Source organism: Canis lupus, chromosome 3, assembly GCF_048164855.1.
Source record: "Canis lupus baileyi chromosome 3, mCanLup2.hap1, whole genome shotgun sequence".
In the NCBI taxonomy this organism is placed as follows: Eukaryota; Metazoa; Chordata; class Mammalia; order Carnivora; family Canidae; genus Canis; species Canis lupus.
In genome coordinates this window covers 11,464,627-11,491,875 of record NC_132840.1, presented here as the reverse complement: position 1 = coordinate 11,491,875, position 27,249 = coordinate 11,464,627, and the positions used below count along the sequence as shown (strand labels likewise).

The 27,249-nt window shown below is 38.6% G+C and overlaps 1 protein-coding gene across 1 annotated transcript in view; it reads right to left on the bottom strand.

The window, feature by feature from the left end:
• PHLPP2 (PH domain and leucine rich repeat protein phosphatase 2) overlaps positions 1-27,249 on the bottom strand; it is a 77,233-nt gene that overhangs the window by 41,696 nt on the left and 8,288 nt on the right. The window contains exons 2-3 of the mRNA XM_072817734.1: positions 26,272-26,540; positions 14,838-14,971 (exon numbers count right to left, since the gene is read on the bottom strand). Coding sequence (XP_072673835.1) covers positions 14,838-14,971; positions 26,272-26,540 — 403 coding nt within the window. The remainder of the gene's footprint in view (positions 1-14,837; positions 14,972-26,271; positions 26,541-27,249) is intronic.

The following is a 27,249-nucleotide window of genomic DNA, read 5'->3' as shown; positions in this document are numbered from 1 at the left end:
ATCGAGTCCCACGTCAGGCTCCCTGCATGGAGCCTGCTTCTCCCTCTGCCTGTGTCTCTGCCTCTCTCTCTCTCTCTCTCTCTCTCTGTGTGTCTCTCATGAATAAATAAAATCTTTTAAAAAATTAATAAATAAAATAAAATAAAATAAAATATAAAATAATAAAATAAATAAAATAAAATAAATAAAATAAAATAAAATAAAATATGGGACGCTGACATCCACCCACAGACAGTCTAATCCACAGGGCCTGGGATGGAACACAGGAAAATATATTTTTAACAACTATTCCAAGTAGTTTAAATGCAGGTGGTCCACAAACCATATTTTGAAAAACTATAAGCTTACTTTTTTGAGGCTCTTTTCTTCTCATTTGTCCCTCTATAGTAGCTAGCTATCTCTGTTATCTCACCTCCAATTTACTCAATTTTCTTCAATCTGGCTTCCAGCCTCCAGACTGCCCTATCCGAAAGATGATAATGGCCCTCAGATTTCTATCTCCTGCTTCAGTCTTCCCTTGGTTCCAATCTCATATATCTAATTCTCTCCTGGACATGTCCAACAGACGTCCCCATTCACCTCAAATTTCCAGCATCAGACTGGAAAGGAACAAAACTATCTTTATTTGCAAACGAAAGGATCTTGTATGTAGAAAATCCTAAGTGAGCCACAAAAAACACAATTATAACCAACAAATGAGTTCAGCCAACTTGCAGGATACAAAAAATTTTTTGCTGTATTTTTTTTAAGATTTATTTTTATTTGAGAGACAAAGGGTGAGAGAGAGAGAGAGAAAAAAAAACACCTGAGTGGGGGGAGGGGTAAAGGGAGATAAATCCTCAAGCAGACTCCCTGCTGAGTACTGAGAGCTGGATGCATGGCTCAATCCCAGGACCCTGAGACCTGAGCAGAAATCAAGAGTTGGAAGCTTAACCAACTAAGCCACCCAGGCGCCCCAGATAACATTTTTAAAAAATCAATTGTATGTCTAAGCACAAGGAATAAACAATTCAAAAGTAAAATTAAGAAACTAACTGCATCTAAGATAGCATTAAAAACAATAAAACAAAAATAGTATAGTAAAAACTACGAAACATAGTTGAAGGAAATTATAGACCTAATTTCAAAACTTAACTATAAAGTATGGAGCAAGCACACAAAGTACAGTACTTAGGGCACCTGATTTTTGACCTTGGGGTCATGAGTTCAAGCTCCACATTGGGTGTAGAGATTACTTAAAAAAAAAAAAAAAGTACAGTACTGACATAAGGATAGACATAGAGCAATGGATTAGAATTCACAAATAATGTCCCTACATTTATGGACAACTGATTTTTGAGCAGGGTGCCAAGATAACTCAATGGGGGAAATAAAAGTCTTGGTAAATGGTGAACTGGAATACCAAAGGGAAAAGAAAAAAGTCAGATCCCTAACCTAACACTATATACAAAAATTAATCCAAAATGTAAGAACTAAAACTATAAACTCTTAGAAGAAAACATTGGAATAAATCTTACGATCTTAAAAGTCAGTAAAAGGTTTCTTAGGTATCAACACAAAAAAGTTAAAGTGACATGGGGTGCCTGCATGGCTCAGTCGGTTAAGCATCTGCGTTTGACTCAGGTCATGATCCCAGCCTGGGATTGAACCCTGCTTCAGGTTCCCTGTTCAGTAGGGAGTCTACTTCTCCCTTTGCCCAAACCCCACCCTCTGCTTGTGCTGGCTCTCTCTCTCACTCTCACTCTTTCAAATAAAGAAATAAAATCCTTTTATTTTTTTATTTTTTAAATATTTTATTTATTTATTCATGAGACACACACAGAGAGAGAGGCAGAGACACAGGCAGAGGGAGAAGCAGGCTCCATGCAGGGAGCCTGACGTGGGACTCGATCCTGGGTCTCCAGGATCACACCCTGGGCTGAAGGCAGGTGCTAAACCGCTGAGTCACCCGGGCTGCCCAAGAAATAAAATCCTTTTAAAAAATAAATAAAATTGACAAAAAAGAAAATACAGAAAAATGTACTTCATCAAAAATAAACTCATGTGCTTCAATAAACACCATCAGAAAGTAAAACAATGACTCACAAAGTAAGAGAGAATATTTGCAAATCATATACATAATAAGAGACTTGTATCCAGAATTAAGAACTGTTACAATTCAGCAATAAAGACAAAGAACACAATTAAAAAATGGGCAAAGAATTTGAATAGATATTACTTCAGAGAAGGTATATAAAAGGCCAACAAGCACATAAAAAGATGCTCAATTTCATTATTCACCTGATAGATAAATATCAAAACCACAATAATAGTTCACAAGCAATAGGATGACTATAATTGAAAAAGACAAACACTAAGAAGTGTTGGCGATGATGTAAACAAACACTGCTGTTGTGAAAATAAAATGGTGCAGCCACTTTGGAAAACAGTCTGGTAATTCCTCAAAAGTTTTAACATAGATCCACCATATGATCCAGCAATTCCACTCCTACACCTATATCCAAAAGAACTGAAAACACATGTCCACACAAAAACTTGTACACAGGTGCTTGTTCATAGTAGCATTATTCATAATAGTCAAAAAGTAGAAATAGCCAAAATGTCCATCAACTGATGAATGCATAAACAAAATGTGGCATTATCTACACAATGGAATACTGTTTGGCCATAAAAAGAAATGAAGAACTGATAATATACTACGACATGGATGAGCCTTGAAAATATTAAGTAAAAGAAGCTAAAGCCAGGGCAGCCCCGGTGGCGCAGCGGTTTGGCGCCGCCTGCAGCCCAGGGTGTGATCCTGGAGACCTGGGATCGAGTCCCACATAGGGCTTCCTGCATGGAGCCTGCTTCTCCCTCTGCCTGTGTCTCTGCCTCTCTCTCGCTCTCTCTGAATGAATAAATAAATAAATCTTAAAAAAAAAAAAAAAAAAGCTAAAGCCAAATATATATGATTCCACTTAAACGACTTGTTCAGAAAAGGCAAATCCATAAAGGCAGGAGGTTCATCACCATTAAACAAGATGTGGGGTCTCATTTTATGGTGATGAAAGCAGACTAAAATCAGACTATGGTGATGGCTGCATAAATCTCCAAATATACTAAAAAGCACTGAATTGTACATTTTTAAAAGGGTGTTATAGGCTATGAATTATATCTCAATAAAACTGCTTTTAAAAAATCTCATTATTCCCCCCAAACATGCCAATGGCTTTTATATTCCCCATCCTGGTTAATAGTATCACCTAACACAAAGTTGGCTAAATTATGTAAAAAAAAAAAAATGGGACTTCATATGGTTTACCATGCTTTCAAATTGCCTAACAGTCTTTTTAAAAGTTTACATGAAACATGTAACAAAGATGTTCTATCTTATAGTGGATATATAATTCTCTGAGTCTCTTCTTTCTTGGCCTTATTTCTAAAGAAATTTATTTTATTACAGAAAAACTCCTAAATCAATCCATCACCACTCTCAGAAGGGAACATTCAACTGTGTTCTGGATAATTTATTTGTATATGAAATAACATGCTGTTTGTTAATTTTAGAGTTTGCTAGACATTCAGAGGGCCTCCAGTCTCTGATCTTCTGAAAGTGATTTAAAAAAATAAATAAAAATGAAAAAACAAAAACAAAAACAAAAACCAGAATGAGGGGCACCTGGGTGGCTAAGTTGGTTGAGTGTCCGACTCTTGATCTCAGGGTCGTGAGTTCAAGCCCCACACTGGGCTCCAAGCTGGGCATGGAGACTACTTAAAAAACAAAAAACAACAAAACGAGAATGAGAAAGTTCTAATATTCAGAACGTGTAACAGTTCTAATTAAAAAATAGTTTCAAAAGCCAAGGTTCTAAGTGGAAAATTAAGGGTAATTTTAATTTCCTTATATATTTATATGTCCAAATGTTCTATAAAGAAAATGGAATGTTTCTGTAATTTTAAAAGTTGCTAAAGAAACAATCAAGGGCAACCCTGTACCAATGAGTTCCTTTACTGCCCAGAGTACAATCTCTAAACATCATTTTTCATTAAAATGAATCAGGAGTCCTTAGAAAAAGAGTTTATTTCTGGTCTGAGCCAGACAATGAAAAGATGAGCTTAGGACATCTTGTTGTGCCAGAACTTAATGGAAAATCCAGAATGCTATCAAAAAATCCTGGAATCATGCTGGAAGGACAGTAGCCAATGTAAAGAGCTCCCACTAGCTGAGATGGGACAAACTGAGCAACAAAAGAATACTGGCTGTAATGAGTCAAAACAAACAGATACAAGTCCATGAGCTCACAATGATAGACAAAAAAATTTTTAAAAAGAAATCATACAGACTGTAATGGAGCAGCTATACAAGGAGCCCAAAAAGTAAACAGCTGCAGGCAGATTAAAGAAGAACACCACAATTCAAAATACCACCTAAGCAGTGGCAAGCTTCCCACTGTTTCCTCCTCTGACCTCCCCCAGCCCAGTAGAGGCAGGTGCTGGTGTGGACAGAGAGCTCTAGGAGAAGCCCTCAGGTTGTGTCTTGAGGAATAGAAAAGGGGTCTCCTAACACTCAGAGAGAGTGGAAGAAATTCCTCATTTTTGCTTTCCCTCCCCTTTTCTTCATTTTCTTATGTCCCAGCCCCCAGGAGTGGGGACATAGGCACCTAAAACTCTGAGGGGTGTGAACCTCCCTCTCTTATTAGAAGACCTGCAGTCCCAGTCCTATGAGAGCAGAGTGAAAATCTGTTAATTTCTGGTTTCCTCCTCCCATTGGCAGCCCTGCGGTGTGGATGCCCTTGAGGGAAAAGCCCAACAGGGCAGGCTTTCTAAAGCCCCAGGAAATCGAAAAGAGGAAGGAGCTCTGGAATATGACCCCCGTCAAGCTGTCTAGGAATTCCTATGCTCATGCTTGAGGTATACAAATGTGGCTGGGACCCCAAGCGGCATGCCAAAAACGCTGAAAACTGAACTAATAGGTTCTCCAAAGGGAGAGAAGAAATGCTGAAAAATTATTTGAAGAAATAGAGGAAAACTCCTCAACTGAAAGATATAAACTTATGGATTCAAGAAGTTCAGTGAACTCCAAACAGGATAAAACCAGAGAAATTCTAGCCTAGAGACTATATAATCAAAGTACCGAAAATTAAAGACAAAGTCTTGAGAGAAGCCACAGAAAATGGAAGCACTACTTCTACCAGAACAATTCAAATGACTGCATGAAGGACCTGCAGGAGCTCTCTCTACTAATCTCCCAACTGCTCTGAAGATCTAACGTTAGTTCCAAATAAAAAGTTAAACCAATAAATATTGGCTGATACATTACGAGATAAAAATGAAGTATCTATTTACATTTAAAGAACAAAACAGGAAATTTCACAATAAATTTCAAACTTTTAACAGGCTCTCATACAAAAAAACAAAACAAAACAAAAAAAACTTCTATTTGAAGTATTTCACTAGAACACCTGGCAAATCAGTGGTGGCTAAAGTAATTCCATCATCCAGTTTCATGAATCGAAACAAATCCTTAAGTCTTCCGGTCTTAGTTTCCTGAGTTTAAGACCAAGGAGTTGGATTGGATGATCCCCAGCCATTCTCAGTTCTCATTTTATGGATTCTTCATCCTCCTCGACACTTTCTCTCCAACAACTAAAAGGCGGTGTGTCTTAGATGTTAAAAGGATAAGATTTAGAAGCAGACAGGTGTATCTGTTTCCTGGTTCTGTTATTTGACTGGGACATAGCATAGCCTCTCAGGAATAATAACATTCATCTAGAGGGTTGTAAATATCACCCAAGACAAGGTATACAGAGTGCTCAGCACGTGAGAAAGTGCTCAGCATACAGTAAGGGTATAAAACAAATGCCAATTATTATAATGAAAACTGCTCTAAGCCTCCTTTTCCTACATATAAGAATTTCTTTCAAAGATATCATAACAACTCTTACAGCTTTAACATCCCCGTTTACCCTACTCCCATTATCTGTATGTCCTGAGCTCTAGTTCCCCATTTCCAATGACCTGCCAGACATCTCCAACAGGATACTCACCAGCACTTAAATCAAATATTCCCAAAACCAAGTCAGCACCATCCCCACGAACCAGGTCCATCTCACAATTCAAGTCCTGACATTCTCCTGATGTAATCCTGGCTCCTAAGTTCAGGGTCAGTGTCAACTCTTAGGTTTTCTTCCTCAACTCCCCTTTTCATTTATATGAAAGATCTTTATTTTCTTTTGAACAATATTAAAACAAATAAATTATTGTGAAGTTCAGTAACACAATGGGCACATGTCAGAGTGAACCTCGTTAAAGTCATTTCCGGTACAGTTACAATAAAGCAATAGATAATTTGATAGTTATTTATCTTATAAATAAATTTTATTTATAAATAAATAAATAATAATTATTATTATTATAAATAATTTTATAAGGCAATTCCACCTTATAAAATTGCCTGCTCATTTCACATTGTTCTTTTAATGTTCTTCAGTGAATTGTTGCATTTAAAAAAAAAAAGTCAAAGTTCCATCATGAAATGTACTTCTGTTGATTGACGTATCACCAGTGAATCACATTTTTTTAATTTAAATTCAATTCACCAATGTATAGTATAACACCCAGTGTTCATCACACCATGTGCCCTCCTTAATGCCCATCACCCAGTTACCGCCCCCCCCCCCCACCTCCCTTTCTGCAACTCTTTGTTTCCCAGAGTTAGGAATCTCTCGTGGTTTGTCTCCCTCTTTATTTTCCCCACCCAGTTTCCCCTCCTCTCCTTATGGTCCCTTTCACTATTTCTTATGTTCCACATATGAGTGAAACCATACGATAATTATCTTTCTCTGACTTCTTTCACTCAGCATAATACCCTCCAGTTCCAACCATGTCAAAGTAAACGGTAGGTATTCATCCTTTCTGATGGCTCAATAATATTCCATTGTATATATAATACCACATCTTTATCCATTCATCTGTCAAAGGACACTGTGGCTCCTTCCACAGTTTGGCTACTGTGGACACTGCTGCTGTGAACATTGGGGTGCAGGTGTCTTGTCATTTCACTTCATCTGCACCTTTGGGGTAAATACCCAGTAGCACGATTGCTGGGTTGTAGGACAGTTCTATTTTTAACTTCTTGAGAAACCTCCATACTGTTTTCCAGAGTGGCTGTACCAGCTTGCATTCCCACGAACAGTGTAAGAGGGTTCCCCTTTCTCCACATCCTTACCAACATTTGTTGTTTCCGGTCTTGTTAATTTTAGCCATTCTCACCGGTGTAAAGTGGTATCACATTAAGGTTTTGTAGTTCCCTGATGGCAAGTGATGTGGAGCATTTTTTCAAGTGCTTGTTGGCCTTGTGTAGGTCGTCTTTGGAGAAATATCTGTTCATGTCCTCTACCCATTTCTTTTTTTTCCTTCAATAATTTTATTTATTCATGAGAGACACGGAAAGAAAAGCAGAGGGAGAAGCAGGCTCCTGGAGGGAAGCCTGATGCAGAACTCAATCCCAGAACCCCAGGATCACAACCTGAGCCAAAGCCAGATGCTCAACCACTGAGCCACCAAGTATCCCTCTTCTGCCCATTTCTTGACTGGATTGTTTTTGGGGTGTTAAGTATGAAGTTCTTCCTACTTTGAAGAAAGATTAGTTGACTATAGAGTTGAGGATCCATTTCTAGGTTTTCTATTCTGTTCCACTGATCTATGTGTCTGTTTTTGTGATGGTACCATGTTGTCTTAATGATCAGGGCACTATAACACAGCCTGAAGTCAGGCATTGTGGTGCCCTCAGCTTTGGTTTTCTTTTTCAACATTCCTCTAGCTATTCAGGGCCTTTTCTGGTTCCATACAAATCTTAGGATTATTTGTTCCAATTCTGTGAAGAAAGTCCATGGTATTTTGATAGGGATTTCATTAAATGTAAAAATTGCTCTGTGTACCATAGACATTTTCACAATATTTATTCTTCTACTCCATGAGCATGGAATGTTTCCCATCTCTTTGTGTCTTCCTCAACTTCTTTCCTAAGTGTTCTGTAGTTTTTAAGAGTACAGATCCTTTACCTCTTTGGTTAGCTTTATTCCTAGGTATCTTATGGTTTTTGTTGCAATCATAAATGGGATCAATTCCTTAACTTTTCTTTCTTCAGTCTCATTGCTAGTGTATAGAATATCTGATATATGTATCCTGGCACACTGCTGAACTGCTGTCTGAGTTCTAGCAATTTTGGAGTGGAGTCTTTTGAGTTCTCCATATACAGTATCAAGTCATCTGTGAAGAGTCTGACTTCTTCTTAGCCAATTTGAATGCCTTTTATTTTTTTGTTGTCTGATTGCTGAGGCTACGACTTCTAGTACAATGTTGAACAACAGTGGTGAGAGTGGGCATCCCTGCTGTGCTCCTGACTTTAGGAAAAAAGCACTGTTTTTCCCCATTGAGAATGACATTTGCTGTGGGCTTTTCATAGGTGGCTTTTATGATATTGAGATATGTTCCCTCCACCCTTAAACTCTGAAGAGTTTTAAGTAAGAAAGGATGCTATATTTTGTAAAATGCTTTTTCTGCATCAATTGAGAGGATCATAATGGTTCTTTTCTTTTATTGATGTGATCTATCATGTTGACTGATTTACTCATTCAACTCTCCTTTTCAATCAGCCATCAACTCATACAGATCATTCCTTCAAAAAGTCTGTCATATGAATAATTCCTTCCCACTCCTCACTTCAGACCCCTATCAATTTACATCCATATTATTATCCACACTGGTGCCAGATTCACCTTCTCTGGCTCACTTGGAACCTGTCACTTCCTGCTGTCATCTACCAAATGAAGACTAAACTCCTGATATTGCACTCAACGCCCAGAACAATCTGGACTCAAATTATCTGTGATTCACAGGACATACGTTGAAATGTCTAATCTCCCATCCCATGTCCTCCTTTTCCTTTCTGCTAAATGAAATCCTGTCAATTTTTTAAAAACCAACTTGGGATCCCTGGGTGGCGCAGCGGTTTAGCGCCTGCCTTTTGCCCAGGGCGCGATCCTGGAGACCCGGGATCGAATCCCACGTTGGGCTCCTGGTGCATGGAGCCTGCTTCTCCCTCTGCCTATGTCTCCGCCTCTCTCTCTGTGTGTGTGACTATCATAAATAAAATTTTAAAAAAAATAAAAATAAAAATAAAAATAAAATAAAAATAAAAATAAAAAACCAACTCAAATACTACTTCTTCACAAAGATTTCTCTGATTCTAGAGATCTCCCTGATTTTTCAGAGAACAGTGATAAGGTACTTCCTTACCAGCTATCAAAATATATCATATAGGCATATTAACTAAAATAATTTTGGTATTAGCACAAATTGGCCAATGTAACAGGATAGAATCTAAAAATAGACCACTGCCTGTGTAAGAACTTAAAAATAATAAAGATATTTCAGATCGTAGGAAAAGGATAAGCTATTCCATAAATGTTGTTGGGACAAATGGCTGTCTACCTACAGAGAAAAAGTAAAGTTAGATCCCGATCTTATGCATATTTTAAGAATATCAAAGTATTGGGAAGCCCCGGTGGCGCAGTGGTTTAGCGCCGCCTGCAACCCGGGGTGTGATCCTGGAGACCCAGGATCGAGTCCCACATTGGGCTTCCTGCATGGAGTCTGCTTCTCCCTCTGCCTGTGTCTCTGCCTCTCTCTTTGCTCTCTATGAATGAATGAATAAATAAATCTTTAATTTATGACTGATAAATAAATCTTTAATTTATGACCTAGGAAAAGGAAGGAATATAAATGCATTAAAAGAAGACTCATCAAATCTAAACAGGACTTCTACACAATAAAAAACAATAAATTTAAGGATAAGTTATAGGCTGAAAACAATTTTTGTCACAAATATAGTAGGCAAAGGATGTGTACTAAGAATAAATACAGAAGTCCTTTAGATCAATATGAAGGGACACCTGGGTGGCTCAATGGTTGAGCATCTGCCTTTGGCTAGGGCGTCCAATGTCTCTGCTTCTCTGTATCTCTCATTGAATGAATAAATAAAATCTTTAAAAAAAAAAAAAAGGAATATGGTATAGAAAGAAATGCTCAGGCTGGGACTTATTCTGAGACACAGAGCCCTAGAACTACAACTTCCCTAGTAAATCACGCTTTCTGGACTCCTTTTTTTCATACACAAATCAAGAGTTCACTGATGTGCTCTCTTAATCTCTGATTGATCATGCTACCTACTCATCTTTAGTCAATTATGTTATTTCCACAGCTTTTACCATGAATTTCCACTGAGCAGTCATTCCACTAACTTCACTTTTCCCCAGAACTCCCTTTCCAGAAAGACTGATAATGAACATTTGCATAAGAGCTGCTCAGCATACTGGGTACCTTTTAGATCCAGCAAGCACAGCAACATTAACTGGTTTGAACTTGGCCCTAATGACTCTGGCCTCATTAACACTGTATTCTAGCTAACTTACCAGACTCTATACATAAAATATTTAAAGCTGACTACTAAGCTGTTTGCTGCTAAGAGAATATTTCACAGATATTTTTCCTTCTGTTAACAGTGGTTATCTCTGGATTTGGGAACTGAGGGGTGGGAGGATCAGGTGAGAGGGAAGCATTCTTTTTGTGACGGTTTTAAGATATGTCCACAAATTCTTTGATAGTGCTCTCTCCAGAAGGTAGGGCCAAATTAATTTCCCTCTCTATTGGGTGGGCTGTAAATGGTGGCTTACTTCTACTAAACAGAAGGTGGTAAAAATGCCAATGACTTATGAGGCTAGGTCATGAAAAACACTGAGGCCTTGTGTGTGTGTGTGTTTGCATGGCCATCTGTCTGTCTCTTACCGACAGAAGCTAGTTGTCATGTTATAAAGACACTCAGGCAGGGCAGCCCCGGTGGCGCAGCGGTTTAGCGCCGCCTGCAGCCCAGGGCGTGATCCTGGAGACCCTGGATCGAGTCCCACGTCAGGCTCTCTGTATGATGCCTGCTTCTCCCTCTGCCTGTGTCTCTGCCTCTCTCTCTGTCTCTATGAATAAATAAATAAAATCTTTAAAAAAAAAAAAAAAAAAAAAAGACACTCAGGCAGTCTTAAAAAAGAGGTCCACAAAATGAAGAACTGAGATCTCTGGCCAAAAGCTGGTAAGCCATTCAAGTGAGCCATGTTAGAAATGATTCTTCCAGCCATCAAGCTTTTGGATGGCTATACCTTCAACCAACAGAGTGAATATAATCTCATTCAACCCAAACTAGAACCATCCAACTAAATTACTCCTAGATTTCTGACCCACAAAAACTATATGTGATAATAAATATTTATTATCATTTTAAGTCACAAAGTACTTTTTTTTTTTAGGATTTTATTTATTTATTCATTCATGAGAGACACACAGAGAGGCAGAGACAGAGGGAGAAGCAGGCTCCTTGCAGGGAGCCTGATACAGGACTTGATCCCAGCACCAGGGATCACACCCCGAGCCAAAGGCAGATGCTGAACCACTGAGCCACCCAGGTGTCCCCACAAAGTACTTCTTTAAAGTTTATTTATTTATCTATTTAGTAATCTCTATGTCCGACATGAGCTGCATGTTCTACCAACTGAGCCAGCCAGGTGCCCCGTAAGTTACTTAGTCTTTTTTTTTAAGATTTTATTTATTTGAGACAGAAAGAGAGAGAGGGAGGGGGGGAGGGAGGGAGGGAGCGCATATGCACACAAGCAGGGGAAGGGGCAGAGGGAGAGAGAGAGAATCATAAGACTCCATAGTGAGCACAGAGCCTGATGCAGGGCTTATTCTCAACCTTGAGAACATGACCTGAGCTGAAACCAAGAATCAGATGTTTAACCAACTGAGCCACCCAGGCACTCCCATAAGTTTTGAGGTAATTCATTACATAGGTAAGAGATAATTAATACACTTATTGATATATGTTTTTTTATTTTTGTTTTTGGTGCCATAAATACATACTGTCCAGTTTCAAAAATAATTAGCTTTAAAACCTCTTTTTTAAAACACAATTTTTTCAAATTATACTAAGCTTCTCTAAATTAATAGAGCCCACTTTTGGAAATGTTCTTTTAAAGACCCTCTTCCGGGATCCCTGGGTGGCGCAGCGGTTTGGCGCCTGCCTTTGGCCCAGGGCGCGATCCTGGAGACCCGGGATCGAATCCCACATCAGGCTCCCGGTGCATGGAGCCTGCTTCTCCCTCTGCCTGTGTCTCTGCCTCTCTCTCTCTCTCTCTCTCTGTGACTATCATAAATAAATAAAAATTAAAAAAAAAAAAAATAAAGACCCTCTTCCTCCCAAAATATAGTGTGTACTACAAACTGGTACTCTTTTATACTCTACTAGAAATATCTTAAGGGTATATGAAGACCCTGGGCATACAATTTAACGAGTGGTGGCAGAAAATTAATGTATCAGTGCCAACAGTTGTACAATATATAACTGAGTGCAAATGTGTATCAATGGTTCAAAACGAGTTCACTGGCACTTTAAGGCTCATCTTTCACCACAGAATAAAACATACAATGAAGAACTCACTTTCAACTACAATCACAAAAGGAGCATGTTACTGCTTCAAGTTGTTCTTTTTTTTTTTTTTTTTTTTTTTTTTTAAATATTTTATTTATTTATTTAGGATAGTCACAGAGAGAGAGAGAGAGAGAGAGAGAGAGAGAGAGAGAGGCAGAGACACAGGCAGAGGGAGAAGCAGGCTCCATGCACCGGGAGCCTGACGTGGGATTCGATCCCGGGTCTCCAGGATCGCGCCCTGGGCCAAAGGCAGGCGCCAAACCGCTGCGCCACCCAGGGATCCCAAGTTGTTCTTTTTTTTTAAACCAAGTTTTATAGGCTTAAACAAGCTGTGCTCCTCAAATTAATCCTAAAGGATTCTCCTATTTAATTTTTTTTTTTTTTTTTTTTTTTTTTTTTTAAGAGGGGCTGAGCAGGGCAGCCTGGGTGGCTCAGTGGTTTAGCGTTGCCTTCAGCCCAGGGCCTGATCCTGGAGACCCGGGATCGAGTCCCACATTGGGCTCCCTGTATGGAGCCTGCTTCTCCTTCTGCTTGTGTCTTTGCCTCTCTCTCTGTGTCTCTCATGAGTAAATAAATAAAATCTTAAAAAAAAAAAAAGTGGGAGCTGAGCAGAGGGAGAAAGAGAATCCTAAGTAGGCTCCATGCTTACCATAGGGCCCAATATGGGGCACAATCTCACAACCCTGAGATCATGGCCTGAGCTAAAATCTAAAGTCAGGTGTTTAACTGACTGAGCCACCCAGGCACCCCATGGATTTTCCTATTTCATTTCAATCTAGCAACTATTTCTCTTCCATGAACTAGCAATGAAGAAAAATTAATGGAAATAAATGAAAATCAACTTTTAAGGAACAACATGTCACAAAATAGTGTTATGATGAAAAATTAAACATAAAATCTTCTGTGAGGTACATTAAATAAAGCCAGCTTGTGATATTATGTCACAAAAGTTGTATCAAGAAGTATACAAAGAGGCCTCTGGGGGCTCAGTCAGTAGAATGTGCTACTTTAGATCTCAGGGTCATGAGTTCAGGCCCCACACTGGGTACAGAGATTACTTAGAAATAAACAACAACCAAAAAAAAAAAACCCCAACAACAACAAAAGAAGTACACAGAAATTTAATCAATTTGGGAAATGAGAGCAGGGAACTTTAGTAAATGATTTTGCCTACATACACTAATCATTTAGTTATTAGTTTAATTGTTTGATAAATGAGTCATTAATTCAAAATTGTTAAGTGTTAAAGGGCTTTGTCATTTACTAGCTGTATGACTTTTAACAAATTGCTTAAGTTCTCTGTTTCCTCATCTGTTAAATGAGGTAATAGTTCCTACAGCATAAGGTGGTTGTAATAAACTGGGTAATTCACAAGTATAAAAGCACACAGTAAACAATCAGTGGTACTCAATAGTAGTAGTATTAGTAGACTATGTATATTTGGAAAGCAATATTCAGAAAGTATTTAGCTTAAATAAGTCTAACTACATTATTGAAGTGTCCAGTGAAAAACAGTGGATGGGGGTGGAAATGCACCAAGAGGAAACAAAATTTAAAAATTCTAGATTTAGCTGAGTGAAGTAAGTCAGTCGGAGAAGGACAAACATTATATGTTCTCATTCATTTGGGGAATATAAATAATAGTGAAAGGGAATATAAGGGAAGGGAGAAGAAATGTGTGGGAAATATCAGAAAGGGAGACAGAACGTAAAGACTGCTAACTCTGGGAAACGAACTAGGGGTGGTAGAAGGGAAGGAGGGCGGGGGGTGGGAGTGAATGGGTGACGGGCACTGGGGGTTATTCTGTATGTTAGTAAATTGAACACCAATAAAAAAAATAAATTAAAAAAAATAAATTAAAAAAAATAAAAAAATTCTAGATTTAACAACATATTTAGATTTGACAAATGTATTCATCAAATGTCAAGTCATATGATGACAACCACCTAGCTCTCAAAATTCTTGAGCTATCCAGAAGTTCATGGTTCTTACAAGGAGCTTGAAAAGAAACTGATACTGAAAAGTATAATTTGATCAAGATTCTGACAAAGGGATATAATGATTCTAGTAAATCAGCAAAAACACTACAACCAAAAGAGCAAAAATATAAAGGGGAAGGTATTTTAGCTAATACTTCTAAGTCTTCCCTGAACCACACCCCACCTTCTTGTTTCTGTTGGGTTTTTTCAACCACATTAGTTAACTGGCTTAAAAATACCTTTTGCTAAAATACTTTTTAAAAGCTGAAGACAGAGAGAGGCACAAATGATCAACTTAAAAGCAATTAAACATATTCACAAAGCCACTGATAAATTCTTACCACCATAAAATCGAAGCATACAGCCGAGGTCAGGATCTGTTGCCTCCTCCTGTATACGCACAGGGTCATCAAATCCCAGCCTGGACAAGTAATCATAAACGATCTGAAGAGGTCGTTCTGTAGGTTCTAGTCTCCTGCTTACACAATTAAAAGAAAAGTATTTAGTAAAAATAAAAATGTTTCATTTTTAAAATCTTTTAATATGTTCTAGATTATTACTTCTGTATCGAGATTTTCTTTAATATCGTATGATACAACTAATATAAACAAGAGGACCCCCAAAGAGCTTTTGTTTACATGGGGGAATATCTGCTGATATTTACTGAATAAGAACAACAAATTAATAATTTCCAAATGGTGGGGCACCTGGGTGGCTCAGTCAGTAAAGTGTCTGTCTTTGGCTTAGGTTGGGATCCAGCCCCACATCAAGCTCTCTGCTCAGAGAGGAGTCTGCTTCTCCCTCTCCCTCTGCCCCTTCCCCTGCTCATGCTCAAAACACACTCTATCTTATAAATAAATAAAATCTTAAAAAAAAAAAAAGTCTCAAGGAGCATTAGCCTTTAGGTCTTAAAAGGATTGTTTAGAAAACTTGAGGAGTGCCTGGCTGGCTCAGTCAGTAGAGAAAGCAACTCTTGATCTAAGGGTCATGAGTTCGAGTCTCATGTTTGGTACAGAGATTACTTAAAACTTAAGAATTGTATTAATTAGAAGAAACATGGTACACCTCTCATCAGTGTAAAAAATATGAAGGCCATCTGTATTTCATGGTGAAAAGAGAAGAAAATACAGCTGGCAATAAAATTTAAGTAAAAATAACATGAAATAGTAATATTCCAAAGCTGAAGATAAACAGCTCCAAAATTGTAGAGGCTGTCTTTAGCAATAGCCCTGAGCAATGGAAACCTGAGCAAGGTAAAAGGGCCCACAGCAACCAAGCTGACACTAACAGACTCATTAAGCCACAGGCTCTCAGCAACCAGCCAATGGGTCACTTACAGCCAGGCGCAGTTTTTTTTTTTTTCCTTTTTGATTTAATTATTTATTTATAAGAGAGACAGAGAGACAGAGGGAGAAGCAGGCTCCCAGAGGAGAGCTTGATGTGGGACTCCATCCCAGGACCCCGGGATCATGTCCTGAGCCAAAGGCAGATGCTCAGGTGCCCCAGCCAGGCATAGTTCTTAAGATTACCAAAAAAAGGTAAGTTCCTTGAGTCCCATGTTCCCTCATTCCAACCTATAACTATAACCCCGCACCACCACCTTGTGGTAGAGTCTCTCCTTTGCTCTCCTGCCCACTACTCCCTTGCAGTGTATTCAGTAAACTTCTACCTTTTTTGCTCTGCCTTGGGTGAATTCTTTCACGGGCCCACCCCCAGCCCCCATCAAATCAGAACGCTCCACAAAAAAATGATAATTTAGGAATGTATATCATAGTGATGAGAAAATACAAAAATAAAACAACCACTTGGCCCCTCCTGACTGCTCAGTGCAGACTTTTATCCATAAACTCAGAATTGCTACATGAAGAATGACCAAAGAACTAAAACCCTAAAAAGACAAATAAATACGGAATTTAACAGAAACAGAATATAAACTTTATGAAATAATTACAACTAATCTCTAGGCAAATAAAATAAAAATTCACAAAGGGCTACAGCAGTATTAGACATTTTCCCAGTACACCAGTAGAATTCTTCTAAGGAGAATATATTTTAAGAGACTTCTAATAACCTGTATTCTAGATGGGTCAATTAGCCATGTAACCTAAACACTGAAGGATTAACTAGATGACAAGGGCATAAGGAGCTATCTCGTCTTCCAGTGTCAAGAAGGATTAGACTTACTCTGGATCACTCTAAAGAACAGGACTAGGAACAATGAAAAGTTGCACAGGTAAACCTGGATCAAAAATGAGGAAGAGAGAAAAAAAAAATGAGGAAGAGGGATGCCTGTGTGGCTCAGTGGTTGAGGGTCTGCCTTTGGCTCAGGGCATGATTCTGGGGTCCAGGATTGAGGCCCACGTCAGGCTCCTTGTGAGGAGCCTGCTTCTGCCTCTGCCTGTATCTCTGCCTCTGTCTCTACCTCTCTCTCTATGTGTGTCTCTCATGAATAAATAAATAAAAATCTTTTTTTAAAAAATGAGGAAGAACTTTAATAATTAGAGATGCCCAATAACGAAACAGACTGCCTCTCAAAATAGCTCATGGAAAGCTAGAGAGCCATCTGTCACACGCATTTAATTTAGATAAAGAGTCTCCTAAAAAAAATCAGGCTGAGATGTGTTTGGGTGGCTCAGTCAGTTACATCTGACTCTTGACCTCAGCTTGAGTCTTGATCTCAGGGTTGTGAGTTCAGGCTCCACACTGGGCTCCATGCTATGTGTGGAGCCTAGTTTAAAAAAACAAAAGAAAAGAAAAGAAAAATAGAAGAATCAGGTTGGGACAGATGATGTTTAGGGTCTTTTTAGAACTCAAGGGTCAATGAGATATCCAAGATACCTTCCAAATGCAATACAAATTCTGCCTGAATCCTGCTATTATTTTTAGATACAGAGTTCAATGTACTTAAATATCATAATTCCACATAATGATCACATAGCCAAGACCAAAGAAATAAAACTTTCAGGATAACTCTCACTAGTTCAATTTTTCAATTTCTGTCTAGAAAACCAAAAGAAATGGAAACATCCTAATTCTGACACATTTTACCTGATCAACTTTCCTTCCTAAAGAGGCTCTGTAGATTCTGAAACCCTCTTTATACATTTCCACCTAATGAAAATATTTTTCCTGGTAGGACAGAAAAAAAAAAATCAGGAGAATCTCAACATCTGCTCTTATTACTTTAGCATAAATGAGTAAACAAGAACTATTTCAAGAACTGCAAAAACAAGTAAAATGAGGGACTAATTCTATTTACTCATTAAACTCACCTGCTTAAGAGAGTAGAGAGTATTGGGGGGGGGGGGTGGTATTACCTGCTTATAGATCAATTTTATGTTTCAAAGTTCCCTAACTTTAACAAGCTGGTACTTAGCTATTTGTTAAATCTCTCACAAATCAAAGGAAAATTATATACTGCTAAAAGAGGTGTAGGAGAAATATTGTCAATGTTCTATTCAGCATTTGAAATACTTCTGCTACTGCTTTAAGGAAAGACAAAAGATGGTTATAGTTTTAGTTTGCTTCTAAGGCTTCTAGGAGCTACTAGGGTCCCTGTAAATCTGAATATATACAGTTATTTCTCTCCAAACCAACCAACCAATACCTTAATGCTATCAACAGCCATTTAGAGCTTTTAGCCAGGAATAGCAGTCAATAGTTATTCTAAATGATGCCCACAGGTAAAACACAGATAAGAGAAAACTACATTTCATTCCATGTATCTTTTCACAAGAATTCTAGTTAACAGGGGGAGGCAAAAGTACACATTATTAAAATATAATATGGTAATAGTACAATGTATCAAAGACCCTAACAAAGCAGCATTCTCTACATTCAGATTAAAACTCAATCTCTGGCCACCTAGAAAGGTAAAATCTACAGATGTTAAGATCAACAATACAGATAATACAAACATCAATAATGAGGATACTTCAATAAATATCTATTTCATGCCTGACACTATGCTGAAAAGTGCTCAACATTTTATAAAGCTATGCCTGTTTTGCAAATAAGGAAAATGAGATCCAGTCATACCATTAGTACATTGTGGCATCAAGGTTTGTTGGTTTCATTACAAAGCCTAGTTTCTTTTAGGTAAACTGCATTATTTTATATAGTTAAAATAATTTATGCAGAAGAGAGCTCAAAACACTTTATATTTTAACTTTGCATGGAAGAACCTAAAAAGTAATGTTTTTAAATTACTGTATTCCAGTTTAATACACCATCATTTGAAAGATACATTATTTTGTGCCTATCATTGTTGTATAATACAGAATCTTACACTAGTCTTCGTTCCTGATTCCGGGGGGGGGGGGGGGGGGGGATTTTAAAGCCTTGGAATTTCCTGAATATTAGGAGTGTCTTAGTCATTCATGAGCCCCTGGCATCACCCCTACCAGATGAGATGACTCAAGATAGGGGCTGGTAACCATAAAGATCAACCAAGTGAAGAGAAGGTTGGGGTTTGGAGCCAGCCTGAATACATAGGGAAGGAAGAGAGAGTTGGAGATCAAAGGCCAAGCATGTGGTCGTTGAATCAATCAAGCCTACTCAATGAAATGCTACTAAAAACTGTATTGAAGGGGTGCCTGGATGGCTCAGTGATTGAGCATCTGCCTTCGGCTCAGATCATGATCTCAGGGTACTGGACGGAGTCTCGCATTAATCTCCCCACAGGGAGCCTATTTCTCTCTCTGCCTATGTCTCTGCCTCCCATGAATAAACTAATAAAATCTTTAAAAAAAAAAAAAAACTGTACTGAAGTTCCATGGAACTCTGTGGTCAGTGAACAAGGGGAGATGTGCTGGGAAGATGACAAGGGAGAGGGCATGGAAGTTCTATGTTTATCACCCTCCCAGACCTTGCCCTATGTGTGCCCTGCTCATTAAGCACATATATTCCAATAACACGAATGAGGCATTGCTCATCATTCAACCTCCCCTCAATAACCATTTATACCGCTTCCTATTTAATTTCTCCAATTTTTGTTAAAAATTTGTACATGTTTGTCATGGAACTTTGATGAGACACATAAGTACAGCAAGAGGAGAGTAATCTCATCCTTCCTGGCACCTGAGCTCAGGGACTTCGCACGCAGATTTGTAACCACGTGGCCAATTTGATGGATAAGCCTTTTTTTTTTTTTACATCGTCATGATCATTTCTAATGTAACAGTATCGGCAGGGTCCTTTCTAACCAGGCTTATTATTTTTTTTAATACTTGTTATTTCTCGTGGTAGTGGGTTTGGCTAGTTCTGATTTGTACTTTTTTTTTAAAGATTATATTTATTTATTCATAAGAGAGAGAGAGAGGAAGAGACACAGGCAGAGGGAGAAGCAGGCTCCATGCAGGGAGCCAGACGTGGGACTCAATCCCGGGTCCCCAGGACCACGCCCTGGGCTGAAGGCAGGCTCTAAACTGCTAAGCCACCCAGGGATCCCTGATTTGTATTCTTTATTATCCTTTACTAAAACTGTAATAATAATTACAACACTTTTTTGAGTCTGAATCATTCTAGTAAATTATTAAACCTAAAAGGGTCATGGGTACCCCCATGACCAACCTCCAGTTGGTCAGAAGTGTGGCTATAATCTGAAGGGCAATCTTGTTGGGGACCATGCCCTTTAACTTGTGAAGTCTGTGAAAAGTTTGGGTGGTTAGTATCAGAACTATACTGTAGTAAACCAAATGGTATTGCAATAACCATTAAGAAAAAAACACTGCCAATTAAACTATGACCCATCCACAACTATAAAATACAAGCTGATTTCATTAGTATTAAAATGTAAAAACGGGCAGCCCAGGTGGCTCAGCGGTTTAGCACTGCCTTCAGCCCAGGGCGTGATCCTGGGGACCCAGGATCGAGTCCCACGTCTGGCTCCATGCATGGAGCCTGCTTCTCCCTCTGCCTGTGTCTCTGACTCTCTCCCTGTGTCCCTCATGAATAAATAAAATCTTTTAAAAAATAAAATAAAATGTAAAAAAAAATTAACAAAAATTAATGTATAACAGATTTTTAAGTTTTAAAATATCAGAAATATGAAGCAAAACAAACAAACAAACAAACAAACAAAAACCTCCTTTCCTTCCTCAGTAGCAATCAAGGTCAGTACATATCCTGAAACAGTATCATTCACTCCACTTTTACAATGTCAAAATATGGTAAACAGGATTTTAGTAACCTGCACAAGGTCACTCCGTCGGGTCAAGGACAGAAAAGTAATTAGAATGCAGGATCCCAAACCCCAAGGGTATTTTCTGTTATAAAAATCTTACTGTCTCCTAGCTTATCTTAAAAGATAATCAAACACAGAAATCTTACTCAGTTTGAGGACTAAGAATAAAAGTAAATATATGACCATGAGCCAAGGGACACTCCACTTTTGTCATATATGATCTAGTTACAACTTTTCAGGTAGAAGGCAATGATTATACTAAACTTCACTAGTGAGTCAGTTATCACTCAAACAGTTCAATAAAAAAACAAACCAAATATTATCATCTAAGAGTAATGGACTAGGACAGCAGCAGACCAGGCAGCGGGAGGAACATTCTATCCCCCCGCCCTCTCCAGGTCTGTTTCACATTTATGAAACAAAGGGAAATGGTCTGTTATTCCCACTGGGAAGTTACTGGCCTTCTGGGCAAGACAATTCCTGGTTGTACAAGTCTATCCCACATATTGAAGACATTAAGCCTTTGTGGCCCGTGCCCCGCTAAATGCTGGCAACTCTCCCTCGTAGTTGGGACAATCAGCAAACCCTGCCCCAGACATATTTCCAAATGGTAAGGGCAGGGGGTGAGGGGTGAGGGGTCATGAAGTTGAGTAGACTAGACTTTGTCTAATAGAGGACCTCTTCAGGTTCCTTCAAGTGCTACAATTCTATAAACTAGCAATCCTTCAGTTTTACTGAAGTGACAAGTCCATGACTGAAAAACAGTACGGAAATAAGGGAAATAAGGAAGTCATGGGTGATTTAGAAAAAAAAAAAAAACATGCGGTAAATTTCATCCCGGTAATCCCATTTCTAGCACGGAGCCCAGGGAGATCAACAATATAAAGATTCATGAACTAAGGTTTAGTCATCACAACACCACATCTAAGATTTGAATGATTTGAAACAATCTAAAGAGGTAACACGCACTGAGCACTTACTGGGTGTCAGACATGATAGTCAGCACTTTACTTCCTTGCCACCCAAAGTGAAGCACATCACTTAGAAGCTTAAAACAGAATCTCAGGCCCCACCCAGGCCTTCTCAGTCGGACTCTGTATCTTAACAAGCTCACCAGGTGAGCATTATAGAGTTTAAGAAGCACTATTTTACAAGTATTAATTCATTTGATCTTCACAAGGTGTAATTAATTTCCATCATGATAGCTCTATAATGTAAATACAATTATCCTCCATTCTACACATTAGTAAACTAAAGCATAGAGCATCATGTAACTTGCAGAGTGACTGCCAGGGCCAGGATATGAACCCACACATGCTTGTTCCAGAATCCAAGCTCTAAATCATCACTGCCTATTATTTCTCAATTTTTAAACAAGTTACAGTATTTCTGTAAAATGGAATACCCTGTAGCAAATAAAACTGATGTCTAAAGAATTTTTCATGACACAGGAAATTAACTGAAGTATGTAAACAAAATTGAATATATGGTATGGGCCCCAAAATGTAATTTTTAAAAATTACATACACATTCACTTTGAAAAAGATCGGAGTGGTGGGGGTGGGGGGGAGTAAGTATGGGGAGTCAATATAGGAGATCTGGTGTCAGAACACAAGAGTTCAAATTCCAGCTCCACCGCTCATGAGCTCAGTGAGGTAGAGGCAGCTTTGAGGTAACAAGCTCAAGCAGTGGAAGCTGAGTAAGGAGGAAGGGCCCATAGGGACCACGGTGCTGAACACAAACAGGCGATGCAAACAGGCTCAGAAGTGACCCCCCTGAAATAACCATAGGCCCTAAATGACCAATTACAGCCAGGCACCCTTCCTAGATCACCAAGAAAGGGAAAATTCTATATGCTCTCGTCCTCCCTCACTCTGCCCTGCAGCTGTGGGCCTTCACCACTGCCTTGGGGCAATCTCTCTGCTTTCACTGCTTCCTTGCAGTGTTTTTTTTTTTTTTTTTTTTTTAATTTTTATTTATTTACGATAGTCACACACAGAGAGAGAGAGAGAGAGGCAGAGACACAGGCAGAGGGAGAAGCAGGCTCCATGCACTGGAAGCCTGACGTGGGATTCGATCCCAGATCTCCAGGATTGCGCCCTGGGCCAAAGGCAGGCGCTAAACCGCTGTGCCACCCAGGGATCCCCCTTGCAGTGTTTTTAACCAACTTTTCTCTCCTGTTCTGCCTTGAGTGAATTCTTTCACAGCCTGCGCTGTAGATTGGAGCACCCCACATCTGGTGGCTCCCCCATCTGACTGCCACAAGCGATCTTGGGTGAGAGGGTTTAACCTTAAAAAGTTTCTTCACCTATGAAAAGAAAATTTTCTTCATCTATGAAATGAAAATAGTATCTACCTCACAAGATCGTTGTGAGGATTAAGTGAGGTAATCTACAAAAAGCACAAACACTGAAGATTATTATTTCTCTTTATACTTTCTCATTTGCAAAATTTCTACAATGACTATACTTCAGTAAGTAGCAAAAAAAAAAAAAGTGCCTTATATTGTCAACTATCTCACAGGCTATTATGAAGAAAGTATCTATTCTTCTGATTAGATAACACAAGACTGAACTCAAGCAATAACAGTTGAGTAAGAGATCTAAAAAAAGATCTTTAAATCATAAGATTAAGGAGTGAAACTGAGTAAAGGACACAGTACTAGTTCCTCTCCTGGAGGGCCTTTCCTCGAACAAAGTTCACCACCTCCTTAGTCCAACTCCCTGGCAGTACCTGCTTGACCTTGAACAGGTTGTAGGACCTCTTGCAAAGCCTCGCTTTTCCTCTGAAAGAAAGGATGCAACTGCTCTTGGAATTAATTACTGTGAGGATTTAATGAGATTACGTACGTAAATAACTAAGCACACTGGACCTAGCAAAACGAAGCCCTCGATGTTAGCTCAAATCTATCCTCATCACCAGCGTCATCTTTCTTTGGCTGAGTGACGACACCTCTTGAGCTTCTCCTCCAGCAATGAGAACATACTCATTCTTTTCAAAGAGCAATTCAATAGTGTTCTCATTATTTTCTTTTTTTTGTTTTGTTTTCATTATTTTCTAATCAATTAGATCTATGAAGAGCCATTTCATTACAAAATTATCAAGGCCACAGGGCTAAAAAGAAACAAACTCTCAAAAGAAAAAAAAAAAAGAAAGAAACAAACTCTCGGGACACCTGGGTGGCTGTCTGCCTTTGGCTGAGGGCCTGATCCTTGGGTTCCAGGATTGAGTTCTGTATCGGGCTCCCTGCGTGGAGCCTGCTTCTCTCCGTGCCTATGTCTCTGTGTCTCTTATGGATAAATAAATAAAAATCTTTAAAACAAACTCTCCATTTTAAGTAACTTAGATTCACAAAAATACATAATTTCACATTTGGATTAACTACACAATTAGTAGTAGCAAGCAAATTCAGATAGGAGTTTCGTTATAGTATCTCTGTATCAAATACATTAGTATACAAATGAGTAAGCCTTAGGTTTAAATACATGAACTCCATCAGTCACTACCAGCTCTAATGTAGGTCAAGGCTTTCCACCTGATAAAATTAGATCGGAATCAGTGTTAAGATTTAGAAAAGCCTAAGGATCACCTAGTCTGATCCTTTCGTCTTGCAAATGGATTTAGGAAATGTAGTTAACTGGTGAACAAAGAAAACATTCAAATGCTAATCTACTTTTTCAGGAATTAGTCCAAATCCTAAAAGGAACACATAGTAAATAAAACTCAGTTTAGACTTTTAAAATTACATCAATTTTTAGCTCAGCTAAAGGTGTTACTATTATTACCACATTTTGAGATAAAAGTGGGAGCTTCCTTTCTCACTTTCAAGAGTACTGAATCTACAGCTTTGAATTCTGTTTCGGGACATTTATTTATTACAGGGAAGAGTGATTAGAGAAAGTCAATGGTCAGTTGCATTAGCTCTTATTCTATGTCTAATTCAAAAAATAGTTGTTTTTTTTAACATTGAAGCAAAGAGTTCATAAGCACAGTAAAAGATACTATGAGAACATTCTCCTTCACAGTCATATAAAAATTTTTAAAGGAACACAAATGGCATTTGAACCTATGAAAATATGCTCTACTGGGCACCCGGATGGCTTAGTGGGTTAAATGTCTTTGGCTCAGGTCATGATTCCAGGGTCCTGGGATCAGCCCTGCAGCAGGGTCCCTGCTCAGCAGGGAGTCTGCTTCTCCCATTCTCTGCCCCTCCCCCCACTTGTCCTCTCTGTCAAATGAATAAATAAAAATCCTTAAAAAAAAGATTTGAAAATATGCTCTACTAAGATAAATGTAAATTAAAATGACAAAAATAAAATTCCTATCAGATTTGCAAGAATCTAAGTCATTAGGCTAGAAAAAAGATTTGTCCTTGGAATGCTGACTTTATAATTCTCTAATTTAAAAACCACTAACAATCATTTCTACCCACAAGCAAGTATCATGCATGAGTATGTATCTATATTTATATATAAAATTTAATGCTAACACGTTCTGGAGAAAGGGGAAAACAGTCATACTTTTATATTATTTGCTGAAGTTTAACTTCTACAAAAAGAAATGTTGACAATATGTATCAAAATTATAAATGCATATATCCTTTGACCCAATAATTCCACTTCCAGAAGTTTTATTTTACAAGATTACTTCCACAGAGGTGAATTATCATAGGTAAAAGAATATTCACTGCAGCACTGCTTGTAGAAGTAAAAAACTGGTAACAACCTGAATGTCCATTAATAGGAGATCCACTAAAATGATGTAGCCTCATAAAATGGAATATTATACAGCCATTAAATAAATGAAAATTAGATGGAAAGATCTCTAAGAGATTTCAAGTCAACAATGTGCTGCATATAGCACCACTGATTTTTTTTTTTTTTTTTAATTCATGAGAGACACAAAGAAAGAGGCAGAGACACAGGAAGAGGCAGAGACACAGGAAGACACAGGAAGAGACACAGGGAAGAGGCTCCCTGCAAGGAGCCTGATGTGGGACTCGATCCCGGACCCCAGGATCACACCCTAAGCTGAAGGAAGGCACTCAACTGCTGAGCCACCCAGGTGTCCCTAGCACCATTAATTTTAAATTTATATACAGACACATACTTATTTATGCACGAACCTCTATACTTATTCTATTTCTTTCCATACATTTCAATTTCATTCAATTTACACATATTATTTTTTTAAATAACTCTTTTAAACAGGTTCCATTCTCAGGTGTTGGGGCTTAAACACATGACCCTGAGATCAAGACCTGAGCTTAAAATCAAGAGTCAGACACTTAACCACCTGAGCCACCCAGGCACCCCTATTTCTTTAAATAACCTTAAAATATTTATTTTAAATTTAGATATTTGACCCATGTGTAACCCAAATGAAGTAACTATCAAATTTTCCTTCACTGATAGCTTTTAAATTCAAAACCATAATTTCAGCATGCCAAGGACAAGTCTTTATTTCAAGTCTAGTGACCCATAATCAATCATCAGTTCTAAGCACAATTAAAATCCTAAAGCCCACTTCCAAGCAGAAATGGAGATTACTTACACTGCGACAGAGTTAGAGGGGTAAAACTGAGACCTTACCTGACTAGGTCTCCATGAAGCTGTAAATAAAGACTTTCCCTTCCCTCACCAGCACAGATTTCTGATGCTGGTGTCTCCACGGTGCACAGGACAAGATGTAAGTCAGAGGAGGCGGAGGCAGAGGTGGTTGTGGCGGCAGTGGTCGTGTCTGCTCCATAAAGGTAAACACAACCTCTGCTGACATCTTCTCTCAGCCAGTCTCTTTCTCGAGAACCAAACCTACTTCGCCTAGTCAAACAATTCCTGCTCCCATTGCGTTTCATATTTCTCTAAAAAAACATCAAGAGAAAGAAATCATTAGCTACAATGTCTGGCTGAGTTAGACATGTTTAGTCCCCAACCCACCTTTCCACTCTCTATCCACTACCACCTCCTGTCATGAGGCCTTCCACACCTGCCATGCCCATTCCTAAGCTTGAAAACAGTTTTCTCCCCTGCCAGCTGCTTATGGCTCTGTCCAACACTTTGTCTAACCCTTTCTTGTTCTTATATTTTCAGAAAAATGTAAGAATAATAAAACATCTGTTTACCTACGACCTAACTTTCACAAATTTTGTCATATTTATTTCCTTATTTATTTATTTATTTATTTATTTATTTATTTATTTATATTTTTTATTTATGATAGTCACAGAGAGAGAGAGAGGCAGAGACACAGGCAGAGGGAGAAGCAGGCTCCATGCACCGGGAGCCTGACGTGGGATTCGATCCTGGGTCTCCAGGATCGCGCCCTGGGCCAAAGGCAGGCACTAAACCGCTGCGCCACCCAGGGATCCCCTATTTCCATATTTAGATCCTTATTCTAAAGAACATACACACAATATATTCCTACACATTTAGCTCAAGTCACCTAATACCCCACCTAAGTCCCATTTCCTTCCCTCTCTCCCCAGAAACACTCTACTGTATTTGTTTTCACCATTCCATGAATTTTTATATGTTCGCTATATAGGTACATATCTATAAACTAAACACAAT